This window comes from Eublepharis macularius, chromosome 7 (assembly GCF_028583425.1).
Source record: "Eublepharis macularius isolate TG4126 chromosome 7, MPM_Emac_v1.0, whole genome shotgun sequence".
In the NCBI taxonomy this organism is placed as follows: domain Eukaryota; kingdom Metazoa; phylum Chordata; class Lepidosauria; order Squamata; family Eublepharidae; genus Eublepharis; species Eublepharis macularius.
This window is the reverse complement of record NC_072796.1, coordinates 139667873-139694288: the sequence shown is the minus strand read 5'-3', so window position 1 is coordinate 139694288 and position 26416 is coordinate 139667873. Positions and strand designations below refer to the sequence as shown.

At 45.7% G+C, this 26416-nt stretch overlaps 1 protein-coding gene across 1 annotated transcript in view; it reads right to left on the bottom strand.

Moving 5' to 3' along the window:
* ADGRB1 (adhesion G protein-coupled receptor B1) overlaps window positions 1-26416 on the bottom strand; it is a 357612-nt gene that overhangs the window by 72821 nt on the left and 258375 nt on the right. The window contains exons 21-22 of the mRNA XM_054985938.1: window positions 15486-15589; window positions 2565-2667 (exon numbers count right to left, since the gene is read on the bottom strand). Of these exons, the coding sequence (XP_054841913.1) occupies window positions 2565-2667; window positions 15486-15589 (207 nt within the window). The remainder of the gene's footprint in view (window positions 1-2564; window positions 2668-15485; window positions 15590-26416) is intronic.

Genomic DNA, 26416 nt, shown 5'->3' with positions numbered 1-26416 from the left:
CTTGTGCTTTGGAGCAGCTGAGAAGTGCCCAGTTCTATATGGCAGTCCTCCAATACCATAGAGACTTATCTTCCCCTGTCTGTTCTTACCTCATTTTGCCTTCCAGCACATCTACATGGAGCATGCCCCTGTTTACTAATTATTATTTTTTTAAATAATCTGATTATCTTTCATCTTCCTAATTTGTACGCTGCTGACATCCGCCACCGGGGATTCTTCTGAAATACGTCTCAACTAAATCCGCCCCAAATTTTGGTGTTCTAAATTTCCTGGGCTTGTTTTAGAAGTAGAACCACTGCCCTGCGGCACCTGCCACTGTTCCCTTTGTGAATATTGTACACAGTGTTTTGTGCATGCACGCCCAGTGACTGCTTCCAGTACTTCCCCTTCCTCATTACCAATGCTCACATGCATAGTAATAATACAACACAAAAGAGCACACTGATTGTGTAAGTACAACTGGAGCGATATTTTTTTCATGCAGTGCTTTACCAATGCACGGGAACACACGCGGACATTGCTAGAGCACTATGGGAAAAGAAACTGGATACATCATATATATGTTATTACGAGAATGCCAAATAAGGCGCGTATAACGCCATTCTTATGTGAGCTGCGTTGGTTGCCAGTGGAGTACCAGGTCAGATTCAAGGTTTTGGTATTAACCTATAAAGCCCTGTGCGGACTGGGACCAGTGTCTCTATGGGCCCATCTCTCCCCATAAATTCCCCAGAGGACACTCCGATCAGGGGACAAACAGCTGTTGGTGGTCCCTGGCCTCAAGGAGGCCCACCTAGCCTTGACTAGAGCCAGGGCCTTTTCAGTCCTGGCTCCCACCTGGTGGAACACTCTGTGTGCTGAAATCAGGGCCTGGCAGGACCTACTATCCTTCCGCCGAGCCTGCAAGACAGAGTTGTTCTGCCAGGCATATGGCTGAGGCTGGGCCTCCGCTGGCCTGAAAAAAAAGGGGGTGTATAAAATCTTAACCCTCCCTGTGAAGGTTGTCCACCATCCTGTTTTAAATCCCATTTAAAATGTGTATTAATACACTGTTGTTTTAATGTTTTAATGTAGATGTATTTTATTGTATTTTAATATGTTGTTATCTGCCCTGAGCCCGCTCGTGGGGAGGGCATAATAGAAATTTGAAATAAATAAATAAAAATAATGTCTGCTCCAATATTGCTTTCTTACAATGTTTTATCTACATGCCTTGGAGGGGACCGAAGACAGAAATTAATCAAAGGAATAGAAAGCCATGCAAAGCATGTACGCTCCAATCTTAGAATGAATTTTAGAAATTTTCCTAGATAAAATAGAGTTAAGGAGGAATAGAAAGCAATGCAGAGTGAAATTCTGGAACAATTTAAAAAAGGGATGGGGGAGTCCACATATATCTGTCTACCTGACGAGCACTTTGCAGGCCACGATCCATAGAATCATAGGGTTGGAAAGGGGCTACAGGGTCATCTAGTCCAACCCCTGGCACAATGCAGGAAATTCACAGCTACCTCCGCCCTCCCACACACACCCAGTGACCCCTTCTCCTTGCCCAGAAGATGGCAAAATACCTCCAGGATTCCTAGCCAAACTGGCCAGTGAAAATTGCTACTGGACCCCAAGGCAGTGATTGGCCTTACCCTGGGCATGTAAGAAGGGACCACGAGAACTAAGCACTGATGTAACCCTTCCTGCCCTCCCTCTCACGACCTGCCCAGGTTCACAGAATCAGCATTGCTGTCAGATGGCCATCTAGCCTCTGCTTAAAAACCTCCAAAGAAGGAGAGCCCACCACCTCCCGAGGAAGCCTGTCCCACTGAGGGATTGCTCTAACTATCAAGAAGTTCTACCTAATGTTTACCTGTTGCTCTTTTGGCAATGAGCCACAAGTTCTGCATATCGATAAGTGGGTCTTCTATACTACACCCAGGGCTGAACTTTCCTGAAAGAATTATTTCTAGGGCAAAGAAAACACAGGTGTGACACCTTCCTCCATTGCTTAACCTCACCAGCTGCAGTCCAGTGGTGTATTGCCTCTGAACATGGAAGTTCTTTATAGCTGCAATAAGCAGTGATAAATCTCTCTTTAATGAAGTTATGCAATTCTCTTTAAGGAGAACCGATTCCCTGATACTTCCGTGCCTGGGTAGTGAGTGTGATGCATGGCTTCTTAATTAAGGTCAGCGGCTGGCTGCAGGCCTAGAAAAAGACAGCGATGCTATGGAACGAGCGAACGCTTAATAAGTGGTGCATTCTCCTCCGTCTCTGTTTGGCCAATTCACCCTTTTACATTGGAGAGAGAAAAAGCACCAAAGCCTCCCAGGTCTGTCCCATTCTAACGCACCCCAAGCAACTACTTGAAAAAGCCCCCCACCTGAAATCTCCTTTAATACAAACACCAAAGCAGCTTTCCCCATTCTTCAAGGGAGGCTGAGCCATTCATCTGTAATTCACCATTTATGCGGTGCTTTTGACATCATTAGCAAAGGAGAGGAAAGGAACTCGTGGGGAGATGGGCTTTGTTCAGCCGTTACAACTAGCAAAAAGAAAAAGAAAAATCCTACCTTATTCCGGGTTTGGGTTTGCCCAATCAAGATGAGAGCATTGGAAGAGATGATTGACAGGCAGAAGTTGATTAAGATGACAGAACGTTCAGAGCGGATATATCTGCAGGGAAGAAACGGAAAGGAAAAGCCCTCAATTACTACGATTACCATTTCGAGACACTTCGGTAATCTAGCAAGGTTGACTTCCAAAGCAGAAAAAGTTGAACATGTTCCTGGATTTCATTTCTTTTTATATTTGTTTCTAATTTTAACCGTGGTTTTGATTCTCGGCTTTTCACTGTTGGTTTCATAGACACATGACTTTTGCACATTCCTGTTACACTGCTTTTTAAAAAATGCACAGTTAATATGGTATCTATGCACAGAATGGTATAATTTCTGTTTATAACCAGAAGGCTGTGCGGATTCACAGGAGATGGGAAATTCTATCCATTACGTTCCATTGATGCGGGCCCTGGTTTCCCCAACAAAGCTGTGGCCCGAGCTTCCTCCGCTCTGCCACTGCCCCTCATAGTTCTCCTTCTCCGTCCTTATTTTTATTTATTTCTGTCCTGCTTTTTTTCCTGATCGTGGATTGACAGCAGTTTTTTACATAGTTCCCCCACCCTCCACTTACAATGTAATCCTATGGTGAGTTATTCCAGCCTAAGCCCATTGAAGTCAATGCATTTAGACTGGGGTACCTCTCCATAGGATTGCACTCACAAAATCCTCACAAAACAGTCCTCACCAAAACAATCTTGTGAGGGTGGGTTAGGTGAGAGATTATGAAGGGCCCGAGGTCTCCTGGAAGACTTCCATGGCTAACACACAATTTACTGATATGGGCCATTTCCACATGGCTTACCTTGTTCTGTAAAACAGCGAAATCTCGCGAGTAGACGCTGTTATCGCGTCTTCTCGCACGATAACAGTGTCTTCTTGCGTGATTTTGTGCGAGATTTCGCTGTTTTCCAGAACAAGGTAAGCCATGTGGAAACGGCCCATATCAGTAAATTGTGTGTTAGTGTTTTTTTTTTTAATTATTCCTTTTATATTCTGCCTTTCTCACTGAGACTCGAGGTGGATTACACAGTGTGAGAACAGTACAATCAGTATCAAGTACATTTCCGTACAGTATCAAGGACATTTCCATAAACAATGCCATAGGGTAAATAGATACAAGTTTACAAAGACACCGCTCCAAAAGTCCAACCGGAACCCAGTCACTTATTCAGGGATTGATGGGATGGGTGTAGACAGCATCAAGAGGGGATTGGAGAAACATATGGAGCAGAGGTCCATCAGTGGCTATTAGCCACAAGGTATAGAGGGAAGTCTCTTTCTAGGGCAGTGATGCTCTGTATTCTTGGTGTTTGTGGGGAGGCAATCAGTGGGAGGGCTTCTATTGTCCCTTCCCCACTGGCAGACCTCCTGAGGACAGCTGGGTTTTTTGGCCACTGTGTGACACAGAGTGTTGGACTGGATGGGACACAGGCCTGGTCCAACACGGCTTCTCTTATGTTCTTATGTGTGAGAAGCGAAACCAATTGTGAACTCCCTCGGTTGCCGCTCGCATACCCCTTAGGACTTCTGGTGGAAAAGATCCAGAGGAGTTAGCTGTGTTAGTCTGTAGTAGCAAAATCAAAAAGAGTCCAGTAGCACCTTTAAGACTAACCAACTTTATTGTAGCATAAGCTTTCGAGAATCACAGTTCTCCTTGTCAGATGCATGGAGGGCACGCATCTGACGAAGAGAACTGTGATTCTCAAAAGCTTATGCTACAATAAAGTTGGTTAGTCTTAAAGGTGCTACTGGACTCTTTTTGATTTTGGTGGAAAAGGGCAAGCAAGGAAGGAAGATGGCATGGTTGCTATTCCCATTATGCCTCCTAATTGCTCCTCTTTGGTCTTTTTTATGCTAGCATCCATCTGGGCATAGTAGCATTCTTTCATCACTCAAAGGCCGACTGGGCATGGGGTGGGAGGCTAGAGGACATGGGGGCTGTTGGCACACTGTACGAGAGATGGGTCAGCTCAGCTCTACACAGGCTTACCAACCATTTAATCATCAGCAGGTAGAGATGTCCCTCCCTGGACCCTGGGTGGTTCAGTTTGCACTTGGCCAGCTGGAGGGTTGCCAGGTTCCCTCACCCTCTGGATGGGAGGTGGGAGACCTGGCACTGACCTTTGTAGCTCATGTGTGTGCTCCCAGTCTGTGCAATGGCATCACTTCCGAGAAGTGACGCCGTCGTACAGGGCCTCGTGTCACCCCTGGGAGCTCTTTCCCACTCAGCAGCGGGTTGATTTCGGCCCATTTGGTGCCTAACTTGGCCCACTGTGAAGCACTGGAGCTCTCCAGGGCCATCCCAGCAGCATTCCTGTGCTCCACAGCTGGCTGAATTGGGCCTGTTTGGGGCCAAAATCCACCCGCTGCGGAGTGCAGGAGTGCTGCTGCGGTAGCACGATGGGTCTTGGAGTGCTCCCGTGCTTTGCAGCAAGCTGATTTCAGACCCCAACGACCTGATTTGGCCCGCTGCAGAGCACAGAAGCACTGCTGGGAAGGACCTGGAGACTCCTGCACTTCCCCGTGGTCCAAACAGGCCCAATTTGGCCAGTTTGGGGCCTAAATTGGCCTCCTGCAGAGCGCGGGAGTATGTCATGCTGCCTGGGAGTGAGCCCCGGGAGAGGCATTCCCCCACCTTTCCCCCCACCTTTCCCCCCACCAGCCAGGCAAGCAGGGTATGTGTGCATGGAGGGTGGGAGTGGGGGATCCCTGCCCCCAGTGGGTGGCTGGCAACCCTATCCAGCTGAGATATCTTGCAAGAAAAAAAGATACCACTAATATCATGCAACACAAGGGGCGGGGGGAGGGGGGATGTATTTTCCTGGGAGCATCTGGTGCATCTAATGATGTCAAAAGACCATTTGAGGAAGGAAAGCAGAATAAGGAGATCGTCCTTTCTTCTACCTCACTAGATAAGTGGAGTAGAGGAGGAAAAGATCTAGAATGTGAGCATATTAAAAACCTCACAAGTGGAATTAGAGGACAGCAAACTGTGGCTACATCTTGATACCAAGAAATCAAAACCTATGAAACCAACAACACGAATACTGTGCCATAGTCATGTGTGGTACTCCACCGTGGCTTCAACAAACTCCTACCTTCTTCACTATCTGTCTGGCAGAGCAGAAACAAGAAGGGAAAGAGGTCTGGAAAGCCATAATATGTTGCTAGTACGCCATAATGGGCTCCCTCATTCAGGTCAGTTCTCTGCAAAGCAATTATTCTACATGGAAACAGATCAAGACACATGGTGGGGGGGGGGGATTTCAGGGAAATTCTGAACTTTCTGCTGTCCTGCCAATTGACAAAACTGGATCAAGGTGGATCGGCACTGCTGATTCTATTGGATTTGTCAGCAGCATTTGATACGGTCGATTATGAACTTTTGACCCACCGCCTCGCCGACGTGGGGATACGCGGCATTGCCTTTCTCTACAGTCGGGGACAAAGGGTGGCGCTTGGGGAGAGACTGTCTTCCCGCCAACCTGTGGTGTGTGGGGTCCCACAAGGGGCAATACTCTCCTCATTGCTGTTTATCATCTATATGCGCCCCCTTGCCCAGTTGGTGCAGAGCTTTGGACTTGGGTGTCATCAATATGCAGATGACACCCAGTTATACCTGATGATGGACGGCCAGCCTGGCTTGGCCCTGGATGTCCTGGAGCGTGCTTTCGATGCCATGACTGGTTGGTTGAAACAGAGTCGACTGAAATTAAATCCTACAAAGACGGAGGTCCTGTATTTGAATCGCAGGGGGTTAGGTGCCGGAATCTGACGCCAGACACTCGTCGGGGCACCGCTTATGCCAGTGTCGTCAGTTAGGAGTTTGGGGGTGGTTCTGGATGCCTCCTTGAAAATGGAGGCTCAGGTTGCAGCGGTTGCCAGGCCCTCTTTTTTCCACCTACGGCAGACCAGGCAGCTTGTCCTGTACCTCTCAGTCAGCAACTTAACTACAGTGATCCAGGCAACGGTCATCTCTAGGCTGGACTACTGTAACTCGCTCTACGTGGGGCTTCCCTTGAGTCTGACCCGGAGACTGCAGCTGGTTCAAAATGCAGCAGCACGTGCTATTGTAGGAGCACTGACTGGTGTGCATATGACACCTATATTGCGCCAGATCAGTACCAGATCAGGTTCAAGATCTTGGTATTAACCTACAAAGCCCTATGCGGACTGCGATCAGCTTATCTGTAAGAATGCCTCTCCCCATATGTGCCCCAGAGGATGCTCCGATCGGGAAAGAAACATCTATTGGTGGTCCCTGGCCCCAAGGAGGCCCACCTGACCTCGACCAGAGCCAAGGCATTCTTGGTCCTGGCTCCAGCCCGGTGGAACTCTCTGTCCACTGAGACCAAGGCCCGGCAGGATGTGTTAATCGTTTTGCCAGGCCTGTAAGACAGAGATGTTCCCCCAGGCATATGGTTGAGGTCGGGCTTGTCCTCCACCGGCCAAAAAAGTGGAGAAGAATATAAAATCTGAATCCTTCCCTACTAGGGTTGTCCGCCACCTTATCTTGTTGAGCTGTGTCTGCTGCCTCTAGATTGCCGCCATCTGATTGTAACTAGTGTATATTTTACGAGTGAATCCTCTTTCAATCTATTTATGGTTTTAATTTTATAAATTAATTTTAATGTGTTTTTAAAATGTTGTATTCCCCCCAGAGCCCTTCGTGGGGAGGGCGGAACAGAAATCCAAAGTCAATAAATAAATAAAGATTTGCAAGTCTGTTCTCTGCAATGCCATTGTTCTACATGAAAAGAAACCAAGACACACGGAGGGGGGATTTCAGGGAAATTCGGAGCTTTCTGCTGTCCTGCCAATAGACAAAACTGTACGGCTGCATCTGGACACAGTTCATTCAGAAGCCACAGAGTCAGCGGGTCAAGCATCTTGCTGGCCACCAGCCTAGAGGTGGCTACAATAGCTGGGTTGAAATGTAAGATTATTTCTCAGCGGGAAAGAAGCCAGTGGCCACCGTGATCCAAAGCCATGACAGATTTCTGTGCTGCTCTGTCAAGCCTCTTCTCTCCCATGGCTTAATTCCTCACTTCACTTTTGGATAGCCAAAGATTCGATTTGCTGGATACTGAGATGCGGCAACCAACCTGGCACGATGTTTTATTTTATCTGGCCACGGCAATTGTTTGCATGGATGCTCTGACATGCAATAGCCAAACAGAAGGATTACGGCGCACCATCTGCTGGAATACCTTGGAAATGGGGAGCCAGCCAAGGGAAATGGGGAGCCACCCCGTGCTCCTACCAAGGGTTGCCAGATGAAGAAACAGCAGCTTCAGCATTTCAGGAACTGCTATAGCTGTTTGTCTGAATCCACATATTCTTTCCCCCACTGGGCCAGAAAATGACTAAAGTTTAGGGTGGACAATGGCCTGGAGAAAAAGTCCTGCCCTTTTAATATAAGCTTGGGGGCGGAGAGTGCTGTCAAGTCAGAGCTGACTTACAGAGACCCCTAGTGGGCTTTTTATAGCTAGAGACTAGTAGAGGTGGTTTGTCATTGCCTGCCTCTGCAACCCTGGTCTTCATTGGAGGTTTCCCATCCAATTACTAACCAAGACCGACCCTGCTTAGCTTATGAGATCTGATGAGATTGGGCTCACCTGGGCTATTCAGGTCAGGGCATAAGATGGAGAGTGGTGGAGAGTGTCCTAAAGTCAGAGCTTACTCATGGCGACCCTTGGTGGGGTTTTCATGGCAAGAGACTAACAGAAGTGGTTTGCCATTGCCTGCCTTTGCAACCCCAGTCTTCGCTGGAAGTCTCCCATCCAATTACTAACCAAGACCGACCCTGCTTAGCTTCCGAGATCTGATGAGATTGGGCTTGCCTGGACTATCCAATCTGTTAAAGGAATGGGACATTGTTTCCAGGCTGCTTGGCAACCCTACTATGGATTCTTCCATGAAAGGAATTCCCCCTGAAATATAACACTCTGAGCCAAGATGTCCATATCATGGAACGGAACACCATGGATATTATTTCTGTGGGTGCTTTCTGGATTAACCCTTTCCTTGCCTTCCATTTCCCCACTCAAAATTGCTGTTTAAGCTGTTTTCCCACAGGTAGGAACCTGGGTTGCAGCGCTCGACAGGGTCGAACCCATACCCATGAAGCTATCCTTATCCTTATACAGACCTTGGTCCATCAAGGTCAATATTGTCTACTCAAACTGGCAGCAGCTCTCCAGGGTCTCCGGTGGAGGTCTTTCACATCACCTAGTACCCGATCGTTAACTAAATATGCCGGGGATCGAACCTGGGACCTTCTGTATGCCAAGCAGATGCTCTGCCGCTGAGCCATTGCAGGGACAGGTGCACCAGTATGATGCTGGCACACTATGCTACTTCTGAAAAAACCTGGATGTGGCATTATAATGTCGGAGAGGGGACATTATAGGATTTTCAGAAATTCCATGGTTAAACCGCAGTGGTTTGGGCAAATTCTAATGCATCCTCCCCCAGAATTAAGATGTCACTTCCTCTTTTGCTGGAAGTGATGTCATGCTCTGGCTCGATGCTGGCACACTCGCTCAATTTTTCTCCATTATTCTCCAGCCAGCCTTTGAAGTACCAGAGGGCAATGGGAAGGGTTGCTGGGAGGTCTCTGACCATAGCGGAAGACCTGGCAGCCCTACGGGAAAAAAATACTACCTACCTATCTGTTCCATTGTGTATTCCACCGTTTATTCCACCCTTCCTCTAAGGAGCTCAGGGATACATACAATGATATAAACTCCATTTTTTGCCACAGAAAACCCCTGTGAGGTAGGCTAAGCGGGGAGACGGTGATTAGCTCAAAGTCACCTAGTGACCATAATGATATGGGTAGGAGTATTCGAACACCTGCCCATTGGGTTTGCATCCTGCTTGCCAGTTGGAAACAAAGACTTGATTTTTCAATGACAGTTTGTAGATCGGTTCGTCAATGTTCATCAGGTTGTTTCGTTGTATTCCTCACTAACCATGCAGTACAGTGCTCTTGGCTTTTCGGGCATGCACGTTCTGACACAGCCCAATTGAATTCTACTACCCCCAAAATGGCTGAGTAAGTGCTTTACTGAGCAGCCAATTGTTTAAACAGGCAATAAATTCACTCCTTAAATCATTCACAAATCACGTAACTCAGTCATCAATTAATGCTGTGTTTCAATAAAATCCTACCCTTTGGTGTTCATCTATGTAGTCCTTAACGGAGCTAATGGTCACTCATTGGTTTGAACTGGCAGCCTGTTTGTGCACGTGCAGCTTTGGGGAAAACCAATGCACACTGGTTTGGCAGGCATGCACAGCTGCTCAGCACATACCAAAGAGACCAAGTGATTGGCTCTCATCTGATTGCCACCTTTGAATATGGAAAGTTTGGAAGTTTAACAGGTTCATGGTGATGTTTGCAGATATGGGCTCCTCGTAGCTTTTGCCTTTGTGAGAAAGGAAGCTTGGAGAATGAGCTGGTATGCTGTAGTGTTTAAAGTGTGGACTTAGGACTGTGGAAAGCCAGGTTCAAATTCTCACAGCCATGAAACCCGTGTTCCTTAGTCCGGTAACTATCTCTCAGGCTGAATCCACACATACTGGCATAGCGCTAAACTATCGGAATGACAGCGTCTTCCTGGCGTGATTTTTGACATCATAGAGCCATGATCCCGTTCTCTTGGCACGATGACATCATAAATCACACCAGGAAGACACTATCATGTTATGTTAAGACACTATGTTAGAACATGTAGATTCAGCCTCAGTCTGGTTCACATCACAACATTATTGTAAAGATAAAACAGAGGAGAGAATTGTATTTACCACCTTTGGAGAATCAGTGGGATAAAAATCAGATTGGCAAGAGGGGAAAGGGCCCAGCCCTCACCAGTTCTTGTCCCACACTGCAGTCTCCTACTTCTTTTCAGTAAAAACAAAACAACAGTGTCCCCAGATCTTTTATCCGTCTCCACCTGACAAAACGTTCAGCCCTGAATTAAGCAGCCATGTGGTAAATGTGGGTGTATTTGGGGGGAAGGACTGTTTTCATTCGATTATGCCTAGTTTAACATATTGAGAGGCCCAGAAGTATAGCGGCTGCCATGGCAACTCATTATCCACACACTGATTGCTCAGAAGTTCAGCAAGGTCACACCAATGCTGTCGACTAGGCAAGGAAGGAGGGATGGATAGATCAGTGGGGCCACAGAGTGTACAATAGACGAGGAAAGCAAATGTTCCATTTCAATGTTCCTAAGGTTGCCAGGCACAGACTTGGCAGTTGGCATAGTGAGAGCAGGGCACGAGGAGGGAAGTGTCATGCAACACTGTGACATCACTTCCGGATGAAGACCCGAAAGTGATGCCATAAGAATCCCCCCAATTTGTATGGTGAAGCAATAGAGATTGGGAGAATTCCTAGACAGTTGCTTGATGCAGTGATGTCACTTCTGGGTCTGTCATGCAATGCTGCTGTCCCCCCATTTTTCCCTTGCTCCCCTTTAAGCAAGGGTGGGGGATGGGGAAAGCACAGGTAATGAGATAAGGGAGACTTCTGAGGTAGCTGCCCTCTGGACTTCTGCCTGTCCAAATCTCATACTCTGGCTTCTCCTTTTATTTGTACAAATCTACCAAAATCACTAAAATGGAGAGACATGAGCTTCATTTAATCAGTAATTAGCATCTAAGTTTTAACTAGTAGGTAGCATCAAAGGGTGAAAAGAATAATATAGTACTTAATTGTCAGGTAAGTATAAGCTTCTTTTTCACAGCTGTTTTGCCTTGACAGACATAGCACAGATGGAACTGAACAACAAACATTTATTTACAGAAAATAAGTAAAAGTTCAGAGTAGAATATCCAGTTAGGAATGTACAACTGGCTCTCAGCTCCACTCCCCAGAGGTTGAATGTGTTCTCCCCTGAGAGTTCACACTGAATCGTTATCATTATCATTATCATTATCATTATCATCGTCATCGTCATCGTCATCGTCATCGTCATCGTCATCGTCATCGTCATCGTCATCGTCATCGTCATCGTCATCGTCATCGTCATCGTCATCGTTATCGTTATCGTTTGTTTATTTAATTTCTAGCCCTCCCTCCCTGCAAGCAGGCTCAGGGTGAGTTACAGCAATAGATAAAAATACAATGGGTAAAACCAGTAAAATCACAGATCTCACAAATATTACATTTCAGGAAATAAAAAACTTGACAGACATAAATTTCCGTATCCCAAGGTAGATACTGAAGGCCCCCCTTTCATCCTTCTCTGCTCACCATATATAAGAAAGGGTGAAGTGAGTTGTATTCCCCCCCACGTGTGTGGGGGGGCAGATGACCATATGCCCCCCCTGATAATAGGAGACTGGCAGGGAGGCTTATTTGGTGGATCTAATGCCAGCCTCAACCATACGCCTGGTGGAACATCTCTGTCTTGCAGGCCCGCCGAAAAGATACAAGATCCTGGCACGCCCGAGTGTCCTCCGACAGAGAGTTCCACCAGGTTGTGGCCAGGACTGAAAACTCCCTGTCCCTGGTCAAGGCCAGTTGAGCCTCCTTGGGGCCAGGGACCACCAGTAAGTGCTTTCTTACTGATCTAAGTGCTCTCCGGGGCATATAAGGGGTGTCCCTCAGGTCCCTCAGGTATGCTGGTCCCAGTCTGTTTAGGGCTCTATAGGCAAAACCCCAAACCTTGAACCTGATCCAGAACTCCACGGGGAGCCAGTGTAGCTGTTGCAAGGTTGGCGTCACATGTGACCTGTATGGCATGCCCGTCAGGACACGGGCAGCCACATTCTGGACCCACTGCAATTTTCGAGTCAGACCCAAGGGAAGCTCTGCATAGATCAAGTTACAGTAGTCCAATCTGGAGGTGACGGTTGCATGGATCACTGTCATTAGGTCATGGACTGAGAGACGGGGGCAAGCTGCCTGGCCTGCCCGAGGTGGGAAAAAGCAGACCAGACAACTTCTATGACCTGGGCCTCCATTGATAGAGAGGAGTCCAGCATCATGCCATGACTCTTGACTGATGGAACGGGCACAAGTGGTGCCCCATCAAAGCCTGGGAGTTGGATTCCCACATCTTAGTCTTAGTCAACCAAACACTAAAGTTGAGGGGAGATTTTATTCCTTTTTCTCCAGACAGGTTCCTTCAGCATTCAAGGTTCAACTCTTAACATTTTGACTCAGCTGACAGGCTTACCACTCAAGTCTTTTACCTTACAGAGATCCTGGCCATAGAACCTGTCCACAGTAAGTTAGATTTGACAGGCCCTTCACAGGGTGCTTGTTTATTTCACTAAAAGTAAGTTTTGTTCCCTAATATGACCCCAAATCCTAACTAAAAGCTAAAATTAAAAAGCCTGTCTATGCTTACGCTGTTATCCACAGCCACCCAAATCCCTCTCTGAAGAAAAGTTGTTTCTTCTCCCTTCATAAGCTGAGGGTGACTCACCCTCTCCAAACCAATGGAGTTCCAGGGACCCTTGTTGACAGGCAATCACTTGGTGGAAAATAATGCCAAAATCAGGATTGGTTCACAGGATAGGTAAGACTTTGGGGGTGACTGCCACACCCTCCAGGGCAGCAGCCCCCCCCCCAGAACTTTCCAGGTAAGTTGAACATCCCCAGAAAACACAGTTCACCACTGATTTTGCATAAGTAAGAACCTACAAATGTGTCTCGTTTTTCATGGAGGCACAAGTGGCAACAATTCTATATTTGGTCCTTTTCTCAAGAGCCAGTACCACTGAGAAGTACTCTGAGTTGGGGTAATGGAAGTTCCCAGTGCTAGATCCTAGCAGCTGCCACTGAAATGTCAGTCAAAGTGACATTTGAAGCAAATTTGGGGTTTTCAAGGTATATCAGGAATTTGAAGGAAAGCTTCAAAAAAAAAAGACCTGGAAAATTTCTTGGAGAGGTCCTTATATCCCTAGGGTGTCACCAGGTGAGTCTCAGTGAAGAAAGGTGGACTTTAAATAACTTAAATAAATAAACAAAATATCACCAAAAGCAACATTTGAACAGAAGTGGGGAGGAGGAATTGCAGCTTGGATTTTAAGAGGAGGCCAAAAATATTTGGAGACGTTTACTAAAAGTTCCCAGGATGACTCAACCCCTTCTTACAATCCTAACTTTATTAAGGCCGGGGTGACTTTCAGATACTTTCCTACCTCCCAAGGTTTTTATGAGGATGCATAAATTAAGGGTCATAAAGCAGGAAAGTTAAATGTGCTGTGGAAATCAATATTAATGATGAAAAGGGAAGACCAGATATATATGAGAAAATGTTATCTAAATTACCTAAGAGTTTATGCCTGAACATGCTAGTTTTCTTCTTCCCTTTCTATCCGGGTGTCCTTTTGTGTTATGCGTATTATACTGTGGGCAGTTGTTCTGAACTAGAAATGGGCACGATCCAAAAAAAATTGCTGATCCAGCTGATCGTGGATCAGCGCCAGTGACGATCCCAACTAAACGATCCACACCGATCATCTCCCGTACCCGATCCGTGGATCGTGGATCATGGAGGCCAAAGCGGGGCGCGCTGCTATTCCCAGCTATGTGGGAAGGTGGGTGTTGGCGGCGGCCACCGGACCCAGCGGGCACAGGGGAATGGCGATGAGCCGCCTCCCCTCAGGGGGCAGGGGGTCTGGCCGCTCGCCAGCAGCACCCCCCATGTGCCTGCCCGCCAGGGCAAAAAGGAGCATGCTGGTGGGTGATGCCGGCGGCATCTGTGTTTGTGTTTGGCCATCTGTGTTTGGCCATCAGAGCTGCTGATCAGGGTTTGCAGGGATGAGATTGGAGTGCCCATGGCTACAGAACACCCCCTTCCCCCTCCCTCCCCTGGCTGTCTTCTCCCAACTGGTGACTGCTTTGCTGCTCCGTGGTTGGAAGGAAGCCTTGCTGATCAAGGAAAGCTGGGCTTCCATTCGGGTTTCCAGGGCGACAGAAGGAGAGGAAACACAGCTCAGGCATTCCCCTGGCTCCATTGCCCCAGGAATAGATTACTGGTGCCTGAGTGTCTGGCTTCCTGATCCGAGCATGATCCAGCCCCGATCCAGCCCCCTCCCGATCACTGGATCGTTGGCCATGGCCGATCACGATCCGCTGAGTCACGATCGCGCGATCGCCATTATCGTGGATTTTTTTGGATCGTAATGCGGATCATGCCCATCTCTATTCTGAACTATAAACTGCCTTCATTGGGGCAGAAAGGCAGTATATCTGTGCACTAAAAAAATACACATTTCATTGTCTGTGTTCGAGTTTTCCAGCATGCCATTTTCTAATTAAGAATCCAAAGTGACTCGTAATGATGTATAGAAACAAGGCACACAATAATATCTAAAACTAATCTGACTTGGAGACATTAAACAAACAAAAAATACCTAAAGATAGTTCCAGGTGAGTAACCATGTTGGTCTGCAGTAGAAAAGCAAGATGTGGACCCAGTAGCATCTAAAGAACAACTTGTTTCCAGGATATGAGCATTCAAGAATCAAAGCTGTTTTTCTTCTGGAAATCTAGTTGGTCTTTAGGCTGCTACTGGACCCCAAAAATCCCTAGCAATCAGCACTCCAAACCATACAGAACTATTGGCCGTAAGCCCTTACAAACAGTTTGGCTTTGCAGTTTTCTAAATGGTAACAGGGTGGGTGCTTTCCTGATACATTTTTGGAGACCATTCCACCATGTGGGAGCCACTACCAAAAAGCCCGGGGACCAAGCCGGAGCACTTTTAACTTTTCTGCACAACGAGACAGGCAAAGAAAAGATCCTTGGTGCTACACAAGCATGTCATTCCCAAACTATTAAATTTCCAGGCAAGGATAGAAATCATCAATAATAAAACATGTAGAGGAGAGATGAATATTTACCTCCAGACTGAGATGTAAATGATTATCAAGAGCAAGAGAGTCAGGGAAGACACTCCACAGCCGACGATTAACGTGACCGACGGAACGAGAACTTTTTCTGTATTCTGAAAGAGAGGAAAGCCGAAACATGAATCCGTTTGACAGGGCAACTGACCTACATTTCATAACAAGATCTTTTCCAGGAATGTGGTGCTAGTCTGGCAGGTCTGACTCTTGACCCAGTTTTTGTCGTCTTTACCAGTGTGGAAGACGCTAAAGTTCTGCAAGAGAGAATCATTATTCTGAACTCTCCTATCTAATTCACTAGTTTCTATAGGGGGAAAAAAATACCACGGACTGCGTGCACAAATTCTTGGAGAAGCTAGGGTGAAGGGAAGAAGGGTGGTTAGCAGAATCCACAAATGTTTGCTCCAGCCCATCGATGCTTTAAAAATCATTATGGAATATACCTTCAGGTATACATTCAAATGCAAATCTCCGGAGGTGGAAGATGGCGCCCGTATCTGGATATCCATTTTTGATGCATGTACAAACGGATGTCTAATTTGTACATCGTTTACTGCATTATTCTGATATATTGTCATCTGTCAGGTTATAGATGACAGGATATGTCAGACAGATCCCTGTACCATTGCAATAAGAATTTCAGGCTCTTGGTTAAATGGTTTTATTCAGAAATCGAATCATTTCCATATATATGTCCATAGGGTTACTCAGAAGCAAGGTAAGTGTCTAAGCAGGAAGAGCAAGATTGACAGGAACAGTGATATGTGGAAAAATCCTTCTTCTTAATACACATGTTTGCTCCTTCCCCCCTCCCAACAGTAAACAGGATTTTTGGCGCAAACCTGGCATGAGAACATCGCACATCTTTGTACTATCAAGTTGAGTCACTGGGAAAGCAAGACATAGCAATACATGGGAGTGAGTATTATACAAGGTCATGAACACTGAAAGATTCTACAGTTCGTTAGATAAGCACCTGTACTAAGCCTGCAAGAGAAACAGTTATGGCATTGGCAATATGGTATCAAGTTATAGCAAGTTACAGCATGAAACATCGGTTCAGGACAACAGGTTTGCATTAGAATTAGCATTGCTGACAACAGCATCGATATTGGCATGACTAATATGTGGCTCAGATATGACATCACCGAAATAACAATGAAAAACGTATGTATGGAGAAATTTAGCACGAAGAAAGAGGACATGGAATTAAAGTAAAGAACATAAAAGCCCTGATGGATCAGACTAGAAGTCCATCTGACAGCAATGCTGATTCTGTGAACTTGGGCAGATCATGAGAGGGAGGGCAGGAAGGGTTACGTCAGTGCTTAGTTCTCGTGGCCCCTTCTTACATGCCCAGGGTAATGTCAATTGCCACTTTGGGGTCAGGAAGCAATGTTTCCCAGGCCAGTTTGGATAGTGATCCTGACAGTGTTTTGCCAACTTCTGGGCATGGAGCAGGGGTCACTGTGTGTGTGTGTGTGTGGGGGGGTAACTGTGAATTTCCTACATTAGCATCCCATCTCAACGGCTTTTTTTTCAGTGGGAACGTGGTGGAATGGAGTTCCGGCACCTCTTGAAAATACTTGGCAGTAGTGTATGAAAATAATATTATTTCAAACAATTCCATGTGTTTCTTCCTCATTTCCCTTTTGAGAGTTCTGCCACCTCTTTTCTCAGGGAAAAAACCCTGTATCTCACACAGTCGGCAACCAGTTATTCTGAAGGGCCAACAACAGGGCATAGTGGCCAAGGTCTTCCCTTGAAATTGCTTCCTGGCACTGGTATTCAAAGGTTTACTGCCCTTGAATGTGGAGGCTCCATTTCATCATCCTGCTTTTGCAGCTGCACAGGCAGTGACTTCTAGTCAAGCAATTCTCGCAAGTTCAGCTGGCTTTGTGGGTAGACAGTGAAGGCACACCTTACGTCTCAACTCGCAAATCTGAAACATATTTTATTTTTCATATATATATATTTAAAATGAAGGCACTAGCAGATGGGTAGCAGGGATAGAAAGTTTTATGCATGCAAGAAAACATCCATAATCATGCAAACAGACCCTCTGAATTCATTCATATGCATTCCAATAGCTTGCTGAATCATCAGCTCCTTGCTTGTGCCCGGAGAGCAAGAAGAGAGACAAATCTGCAGCTGTTTGAGTATGGCTAATTATGAGGAGACACCTGAATCACATGAGCATACAAAGCTGTCTTATAGTAGCCCTCTCCAAACATTACCAACAATAGCCAAGTCACAAGTAGAGATGGGCACAAACCGGGAAACAAAATGAACCATGTGGTTCGTCAAATTTCACAAACCACGGACTTTCATGAACCTGCCCCCCGGTTAGCAAACCGGTTCATTTGGTTTGTGAAAATGTCACATCCAGGTCAGAAAATTGTCACTTACAGGTCAGCAGAAGGTCACTTCCGGGCCAGTAGAAGGTCACTTCTGGGTCAACAGAAGGTCTGCAGGAAGTCCATCCCCTGTTGCCTAGGAAACTCATTGGTTGGCACCAGGCTGTCTGCAGGACGAACCAAAAAATGAACTAAACGAACCAGCCTTAAGTTCGTGGTGGTTTGTCAGAAATGGGATCTGACAAACCGCTGGTTCGCGAACCACGAACCGGCCTGGTTCGTCATGAATTTCGGTTCATATTTTGGTTCGTGCCCATCTCTAGTCACAAGCATGACATCTATAAACATACTAAACATATTAAATGTTTGCATTCTCCTTGTACTCTCCATCTCCGAGACTGGAAATTTTTGACTAAAAACAGCATTTTAGGTCACTGGGATGGAGCTTATATATTGCCTGAAGACCCAAGGATTTCCCATAGGCAGAGGGCCCCTCATGTCTAATGTCCCACCGCGTGCATTGAAATCGATGTGTATAGTATCATCAATGGAAGGTCTGGAGCAGGCTGGAAGCTAAAACAGCCCTGGGGGAATAAAGAACCTTTGAGCTTATACATACTTCTAATCATAGCAATGCAAACTAGGGTAGCCACTCAGGTTAAAAAAAAAACAAAAACTGATTGCTTATACGTGTTTGAATGGATTAATCGACAGAAACTGAATTCAAAGGTAGTTACTCTTGCAATCACATATGGAAAAGATCACGGCTCTTAGGGCCAAGCTACACATGACGAATGACACTTGAACGGCAAGTGTATTTCTCCCTGTTCACTTGCCCTCCACTCAATCCACTTGCTGTTCAAGTGTCATTCGTCATGTGTAGCTTGGCCCTTATACTACCAGACAGGGCTTTTACTGATGTAAGTGGTTTCATTTATCTCTGAAGAATCCCTTATCCACCATAGCCCTTACCCCCCTACCTTCACTTGGCCAGCAAGGATTAAATATCAACTATTAAGGTTGCATTCCATACCAGCCCCATCACCTGCAAAAATTACCAAAGCTTGTTCACAGGTTGAACAATCCTTAACTGCCCACAGGTTGCTTTGTGCTTTAACAACAGCAGCAGCAGAAGCGCACTTATATACCACTCTTCTAGACAAATTAGTGTCCACTCAGAGCAGTGAACATAGCCAGTGTTGTTATTATCCTTACAATCTGGCCGGGGCTGAGAAGAGGAGCTTACCCAAGACCACTTGCAGAGATCATAGCAGTAGTGGTGATTTGCAGCCCAACCAGCTGGGGAGCTGGGGGTGAGAGGAGTGGCTCAGCCAAGGCCACCTGCTGAGCTCACGGCAGGAGTGGGAGACGAACCAGCAGAGTGCTGATCTACAACCCAACTGTTATGCTAAAGCAGCTGTCTATAATAATAACTGTGCTTGTATACTGCTCTTCTAGACAGATTAGTGCCCCTCTCAGAGCAGTGAACAAAGTCAGTGTTGTTATAATCCCCACAGTATAGCTGAGACTGAGGAGGCTGGCTGACGCAAGGCCACCTGCTGAAGTCATGGCAGGAGTGGGAGATGAACCAGCAGAATGCTGATTCACAGCTCAACCACTATGCTAAAGCATCTCTCTGTAATAATAATTACACTTATATACCACTCTTCTAGACAGATTAGTGCCCCTCTCAGAGCAGTGAACAAAGTGTTGCTATTATCCCCACAATATAGCTGAGACTGAGAAGACCGGCTGACTCAAGGCCACCTGCCTGAGCTCATGGCAGGAATGGGAGTTGAACTAGCAGAATGCTGATTCACAGCCCAACCACTTAACCACTCTGCTACAACAGCTCATAATAAAAATTGCACTTATATACCCTTCTTCTGAACAGATTAGTGCCCCACTCAGAGCGTTGAACAAAATCAGTGTATTACTATCTCCACAATGCAGTTGCGGAGCTGGGCTGAGGGGAGTGGCTCACCCAAGGCCACCTGCAGAGCTCACGGCAGTCATGGGATCTGAACCAGCAGAGTGCTGATTCACAGCCCAGCCACTTAACCACTAAGTTACAGTAGCTCTCTTTAGACACTACATCTTTACACCCTGGGCACAAATGACTGTGGGGAACATTCATTCCTACATGCACTTGGAAGGAGCACATGCTTCATCCCAACAGCCACTTTCTGACCTCACCTTCTCCAGTCTCAATGTTTGCTTTCATCTTCCTCCCCTCCGAACACATAGATCATTTATTTTAAGAAAGGGGCGAGAGAAGGATTACATACAAAATTTGAGCAGTCAGATGGATTGTTTTGTAAAAAAAGAGGACCCACTTCCTACGTATGCACCACAACCATGTGCATGCTTCCCTAGGAGAAAATCCTACTGAACAGAGTGCACAAAGTGGTAAGCCACAGTACTGTAACCCAAGCTCTGCTCATGATGACCTGAGTTCGATCCCGGTGGAAGCCGGGTTTAGGTAGCCAGCTCAAGGTTGACTCAGCCTTCCATCCTTCCGAGGTCGGTAAAACGAGTACCCAGTTTCCTGGGGTAAAATGTAGAAGACTGGGGAAGGCAATGGCAAACCACCCCATAAAAAGTCTGCCAAGAAAACATTGTGATGTGACGTCCCCTATGGGTCAGTAATGACTCAGTGCTTGCACAGGGGACTACCTTTACCTTTACCTTACTCTAGGGAAAATTCACATGCAAAATTCTGGGTGGCCAGCATATTTACTCTGTAGAAAAACATCTTGGCTTGGTCTCAGATCAAATGTGTGCAGGACAGCCCCTATGATGTAATCGCCTCACATCCTCACCAGCTACCCATCTCCCCTCCCCCATGCTTGCCACTGCCTGGCTCGATGGCATAGAGGGCCACTTCTCATAGCCACATCCTCTGAAGGGGACAGTGCCATGTTGGCCTCCCACCTTTGGGGTGGGGGGTTCTCCCCACCATTGCACCTGAATGTATTTGGTTAATTTATTTTATTATTGTTTATTGTATGTTGATTTTAGAATTATTGTGTGGTTTTTTTTTGGTTTTAATGATTTTAACTGATGTTCACCGCCCAGAGCCCTTGAGGATGGGCGGTTTATAAATCGAAGTAATAAAATCGAAGTAATAAAATCGAAGTAATAATAATAAACTCCTGCCAAAGAGCTGATAGAGAAAAGGAAACCCGGAAGGTTGATTGCCATAGCCAACAGGTGGCTCCTGAAATAGCATTGCCCCAGGCTCCTTGTCGAATTTCCTATTTCCTCTTTTATCTTAGCCTTGCCAACTAGGTAGGGTTGCCAGCTCTGGGTTAGGAAATTCCTGGAGATTTCTGGAAAGAACTGGGCTGGATTGCACAGTATGGATTCCTTCTCTTTATTTTATTTTGTGAACGGTAAGAGCGGACATTTTTGTCCCACCTGTTGGGAGGGATTTCCCATTTTTACACCAGTTTAATGCTATTTTTACCCTATAGTTGTTTGTGTATTTTTATTTTTAAAAAATAAAATAAACCTCATACAAAATAAAAATATGACAATAATAATGGCAAGAGTATGCCATTTATATGCAATTGACAAAAAAATCATCTTCTTTTTGTGGCAACGCATGTCAAAGGTCTTTGATATGCCTGGGAAAATGGTGTTTTCTTCCCAGTCAACATGACGTGTTGTCCTGAAATTTGGTGACATTTGTACACTAGACTAGGTGTCCCCAAACTTTTTCAGCCTCTGGGCACCTTTGGAATTCTGACACAGGATAGTGGGTATGACCATAAAATGGCTTCCATGGGAGGTGGAGCCAACCACAAAATGGCCACCACAGGTGGTTGGACCACACACTCATACATATTGAAAGCCCAAGTGCAGGGGAAAATTATTTTTCTTAAAATACAGTTGGAAAGAGGAGTGAGAGAGGGAATAAAACCAGCAACCATATCTCCAATAGTTAAGCATAAGCTCTGCTAGACAGGAGCCTCAACTGTCCCCATCCACCTATGAAAAAACACATAGCAGATGCCAGGAAAGGTGTCAGTGGGCCCCATGTTGGGGACCACTGGAACAAGCAGACAGGAAGTGAGCACAGCAGGAAGTCTCAGAGAAGACTGGGACAGGAAGTGGGACAGAAAATGACAGAAAGAGTCTGAATGGAGGAAGCTCATCGGAGAGACAGGAGGCCAAGAGCTGCCTGTTGAGCTGCGGAGACCTGGTTCTTGTGAAAAGGGCTATACCCTAAATGGCTACTGAGGACCAATGGAGAAGAGTGCAGATGGTGGCAGCTTAAAATGACCTTGCCCAGCTGTCTTCATGGCAAAGAACACATAACAAGAAACTCCTTGTAGAGGCAGGTCCATCCAGATAAACAGCTGGCCATGTGGAGTGTTTCGAAGGAGCTTTCAGGCTATATCTACAGTTTGATAAAATGGAGGCAGTTGGACTTTGGGAAGAAGATGAAGCCAAACAACAACATTCAAGGTGTGAACATGCAAGGCAGATTGCTTTGCGCATGAAGCGCTGGATGCTCTCCACCAATTCCTCTGTCACTGTACATTGGCACTGGCTGGGTAGATGGAACTACATTGGCAGAGAGGAGCCCTGCTAGGTCTCTCTCCTTTCTGATTCTGTGCAGAACTGGAGAGGGAAGGAAGGGCTTTCAATCAATGCTCTCAACTAGGCTGGAAGTAATGTCTGCTGCAGCCTAAAGCTCAGCACATTGCGCTCTCAAATATTGTGCCTGGGAGCAAGGAGCAACGGTTTTGCTTTCCCTTGCTTCCTTCCACATCACCTTTTCTTCTTTGCTCCCCTTCTGTTTCACTGTCAGAGCATCTTCGTAATCTGGGCCGCGTTTCAGTACACTGTTAGTCAAGAAAACCATAGCTAGCAACAAATGGGTAAGATGTGGTAGTTCCTGTTCTAAGGAGAAACATCTGCATCCTCCTAACCTTCTTGTACTTTAGGATGCAGATGTAATTCAGCCCCCCTGCAAGGGCATCAATTGATTCCAAAATCTAGCATTTAAAACTGTCATTCATGTGATCCTCCCATGTGCACAGCAGGAGCGAGAGAGAAGCAGAAAAGTGGTGTTAAGTAGCAAGTGCGCATTTGGCTTCATTCATTCTACAGCCAAGTTGGAAGGTCTGTGTGCTACACTAAGAGATATAGGGTCAATCTACAGGAGACAAAATAACTTGAATTACACTTGAATTACACTCAAATACACTCAAATTACAAAATACACTCAAACTACCCGTGTAATTGGTCTCGTGTGGTGAGACCCATATTCTAATAATATGCTGCAGCATAAAACGTAGGGCAAGGATATTCTCCTGCGTGGTGGAGAGAAGTCTAAACAGGAGAGGGCAATCTCTCCTGGGTTCAAGCAAGCATCCCCCTTCAGAATATATTAGACGTCAAAAACAAAAGACTTCTAGCAACTTTCTGTTAGGACCAGCCAAAACAGAACTGTCACAAAATGGTGAGCAAGATGTCCAGTCTGAAGTCACACATACTCTGACTGCTGCAAATAAAAAGTCTGACGTGGCTTTTGTGTTTGGGTTCTTCATTGGACCCAAATAGCTACCTGCAATCTCTATCTTTAGATACAAGCATCTCTTATTTGACAAAGCCTAGGATGCCACACTTTTAGATAAAAGTATAAATACTGGAGAGGGAGGCATCTCTTTCAACTACCAACAGTAGCAAGTAAACTAATCAGCTGGCAGCACTTACCAGGAGCTAGTCTGTCACATTTTCTATGTGGCAGCTGTACATTTTGCAATGCTACATACAAATCCAAAGATGTTTATCATTTTAAAAACAAACAAGCAGAGATTCTACTCTTCGTTCTACTACCTGCAATTCTGCCTGTGTGCCATTGCCATATTTCTATTTATTTAGTTTTAAAATGATAAGCACCTAATATAAAAAATATTAAATTACAGCAAAGTTTTAAATGTATGTATTTAGCTATTTACTTCATTTTTAACTCACCTTTCTCCCTGGCAGGAACCAAAAGCAAAATGGAAATCAAGCCAGCACCCTCACTGCCCAATACACTTCAGAGAAACAACATTCTATTACATGATGTAAAGCGCAGTCAAATACTTCACTTTCAATCTCTGTCTGTCTGTCCCTCCAGCTGTCTGTCTGTCCCTCCATCCGTCCTTCCATCTATCCATCCATGCCACTGGGTTTTATTAGCGGGAATTGTTGTTATTTGTTATGCTCCCTTGTTTTTACAACAACAACAACAACAACAACAACAACAACAACAACAACAACAACATTCGATTTATATACCGCCCTTCAGGATGATTTAACACCCACTCAGAGCGGTTTACAAAGTATGTCATTATTATCCCCAAAACAATAATCACCCTGTAAAGTGGGTGGGGCTGAGAGAGCTCAAAGCTGTGACTGACCCAAGGTCACCCAGGTGGCTTCAAGTGGAAGAGTGAGGAATCAAACCCAGTTCTCCAGATTAGAGTCCTGCTGCTCTTAACTGCTACACCAAACAGGCTCTTACCAGTGAACCTCCACTGAAGGGTGGGGATTTGAATCTGGTCTTCCAAATCCTAGTTGGACACTTTAACCATTACACCAAGCTTGAAGTTTCCAAAAGAATTTCCAAGAGCTGCACCATATAAGGTATTGCAGCAGTCTAACCCAGGTGGGAAGGGCTGAGAGAGCTCTGAGAGAGCTGTGACTGACCCAAGGTCACCCAGCTGGCTTCAAGTGGAGGAGTAGGGAATCAAACTTGGTTCTCCAGGTTAGAGTCCCACACTCTTAACCACTACACCAAACTGGCTCTATACTTTGATGTGATCCGCTCTGAGCCTGTTCTGCAGAGAGAGCAGAATATAAGTGCAATAATAAAAAAAAATCTATCTGTCTATCTGTCTATCTGTCCATGTGTCTGTCCATCCTCAAATTCAGGACAGACAAACAGAAAGACTTCTTTATTTACTAAGTGACTCAAATGTGGAATTCACTGCTGTAGGATGTAGTAATGGCCACAGGCACAGACAACACCTTTAAAAGGGGATTAGACATATTCATAGAGGATAAGTCTATCAGTGGCTACTAGCCACAGTGACTCAAGGGAATCTCCACTTTCAGAGGCAGTCAACCTCTGCATCCCTGTGCCAGAAGGCAAGATCAGAGGAAGGCTTTGACCCTTATGCTGTGCTGTTGGCCCTCCAGAGTAACTTGTTGACCACTGTGTGAGATAGGATGCTGGACAAGATGGACCTCTGGTCAGATATAAAAGGCTCTTCTTATGTTCTTATGAGCCATAAGGAAAGGCAGGATATAAATATTTTAATACATCTGATAAATAAATAAAAGTCGGCTCCTAACTCAGCATAGGATGGCTTAAAAGAATCCCAAGTTTTGTTGGTCGTAACATACTAAGCACGAGTAACTTCACTTTACTACTGACGGAGCTCCTTCTATGAAGTATCTCTGAGGACTTGATGACTAAGAGCAGGGGGCTGAATAACGCACACTCAAATATCGGAATAACTTTGGATATCACTAGTCTTTCCCTTTCATCTGGAGATGTGGAAACAATCCCTCTAGCCTTAGTGATAAGAAATTCTGCCTTGTATGCAGCATTTGAGGGCTTTTGGAGTTCATTCAAGGATGCACATAATATAATAATTATAATTATAAAATAATAATATATTATACCACATTTGGTGTTTGAAGGATGCCCTTTTCATTTAGTTTTTTTTTTATTGTGCAAGATGGATTCTTTCAACAACATTCACTTGGACTGACTTTCGCTGGGATTATTCTCTTATCTTGGGTATATTTGAGTGGACTATATCTGACTCACCATGACGAGAACAAAAATCACAGCCTTGTGCAGATGTTCCATCTGGGCGCAGATGGACACGTAGGTGGGTGGCACAAGACCAAGCTTACTGGTCCCTTCCCAAACCGCCACAGAATCTAACTCCCATCTGAACATATGCACAACGACTCTGCGTTTTAGTACTTCACATATTATTTTATTGCTCATCATACCGTTGAAAATATGTGTACTTCAATGAAGGCTTCCCTAGGGCGTCTCAGAGGGCTTGGGGGTCTGCTTTGTGCCCTCGACAGCAGTACTCAACAAGGTGTTATGGATTCAGGATCAACTTTGGCTTATAAGTTCCATGGTGTTGAGTAAAGATGGGCATGAAACGAACCACGGGCATGAAACGAACCACAAAATTCTGGACGGAATGGCTGGTTCATAGTCAAAGACACACACATTCCGTAGGGCCACATTTTTTTGAAACAAGTGATTTTTCCTACTGTTCCGTTCCATTCTGTTGCTGGTTTGGGAAGCCAGACACTTTGGCGCCATTCAATCCATCGCCCAGGGAATGGTGGCAGTCTTTTGGTTGCCCCCAATCTGAGGCCTCCACACTTGATTGGCAGCTGTCCCTGCCAACTAGAGAGCTCCCATTCTGCCCATCCAGCCAGGAAAAGGGCCAGCCCCTCAAAGTAGCTGCCAGCAGACAGTCCAGTTTTTGCTAATGTGAAGAGAAAATGACAGGAAAGGGGGGGTATGGATCA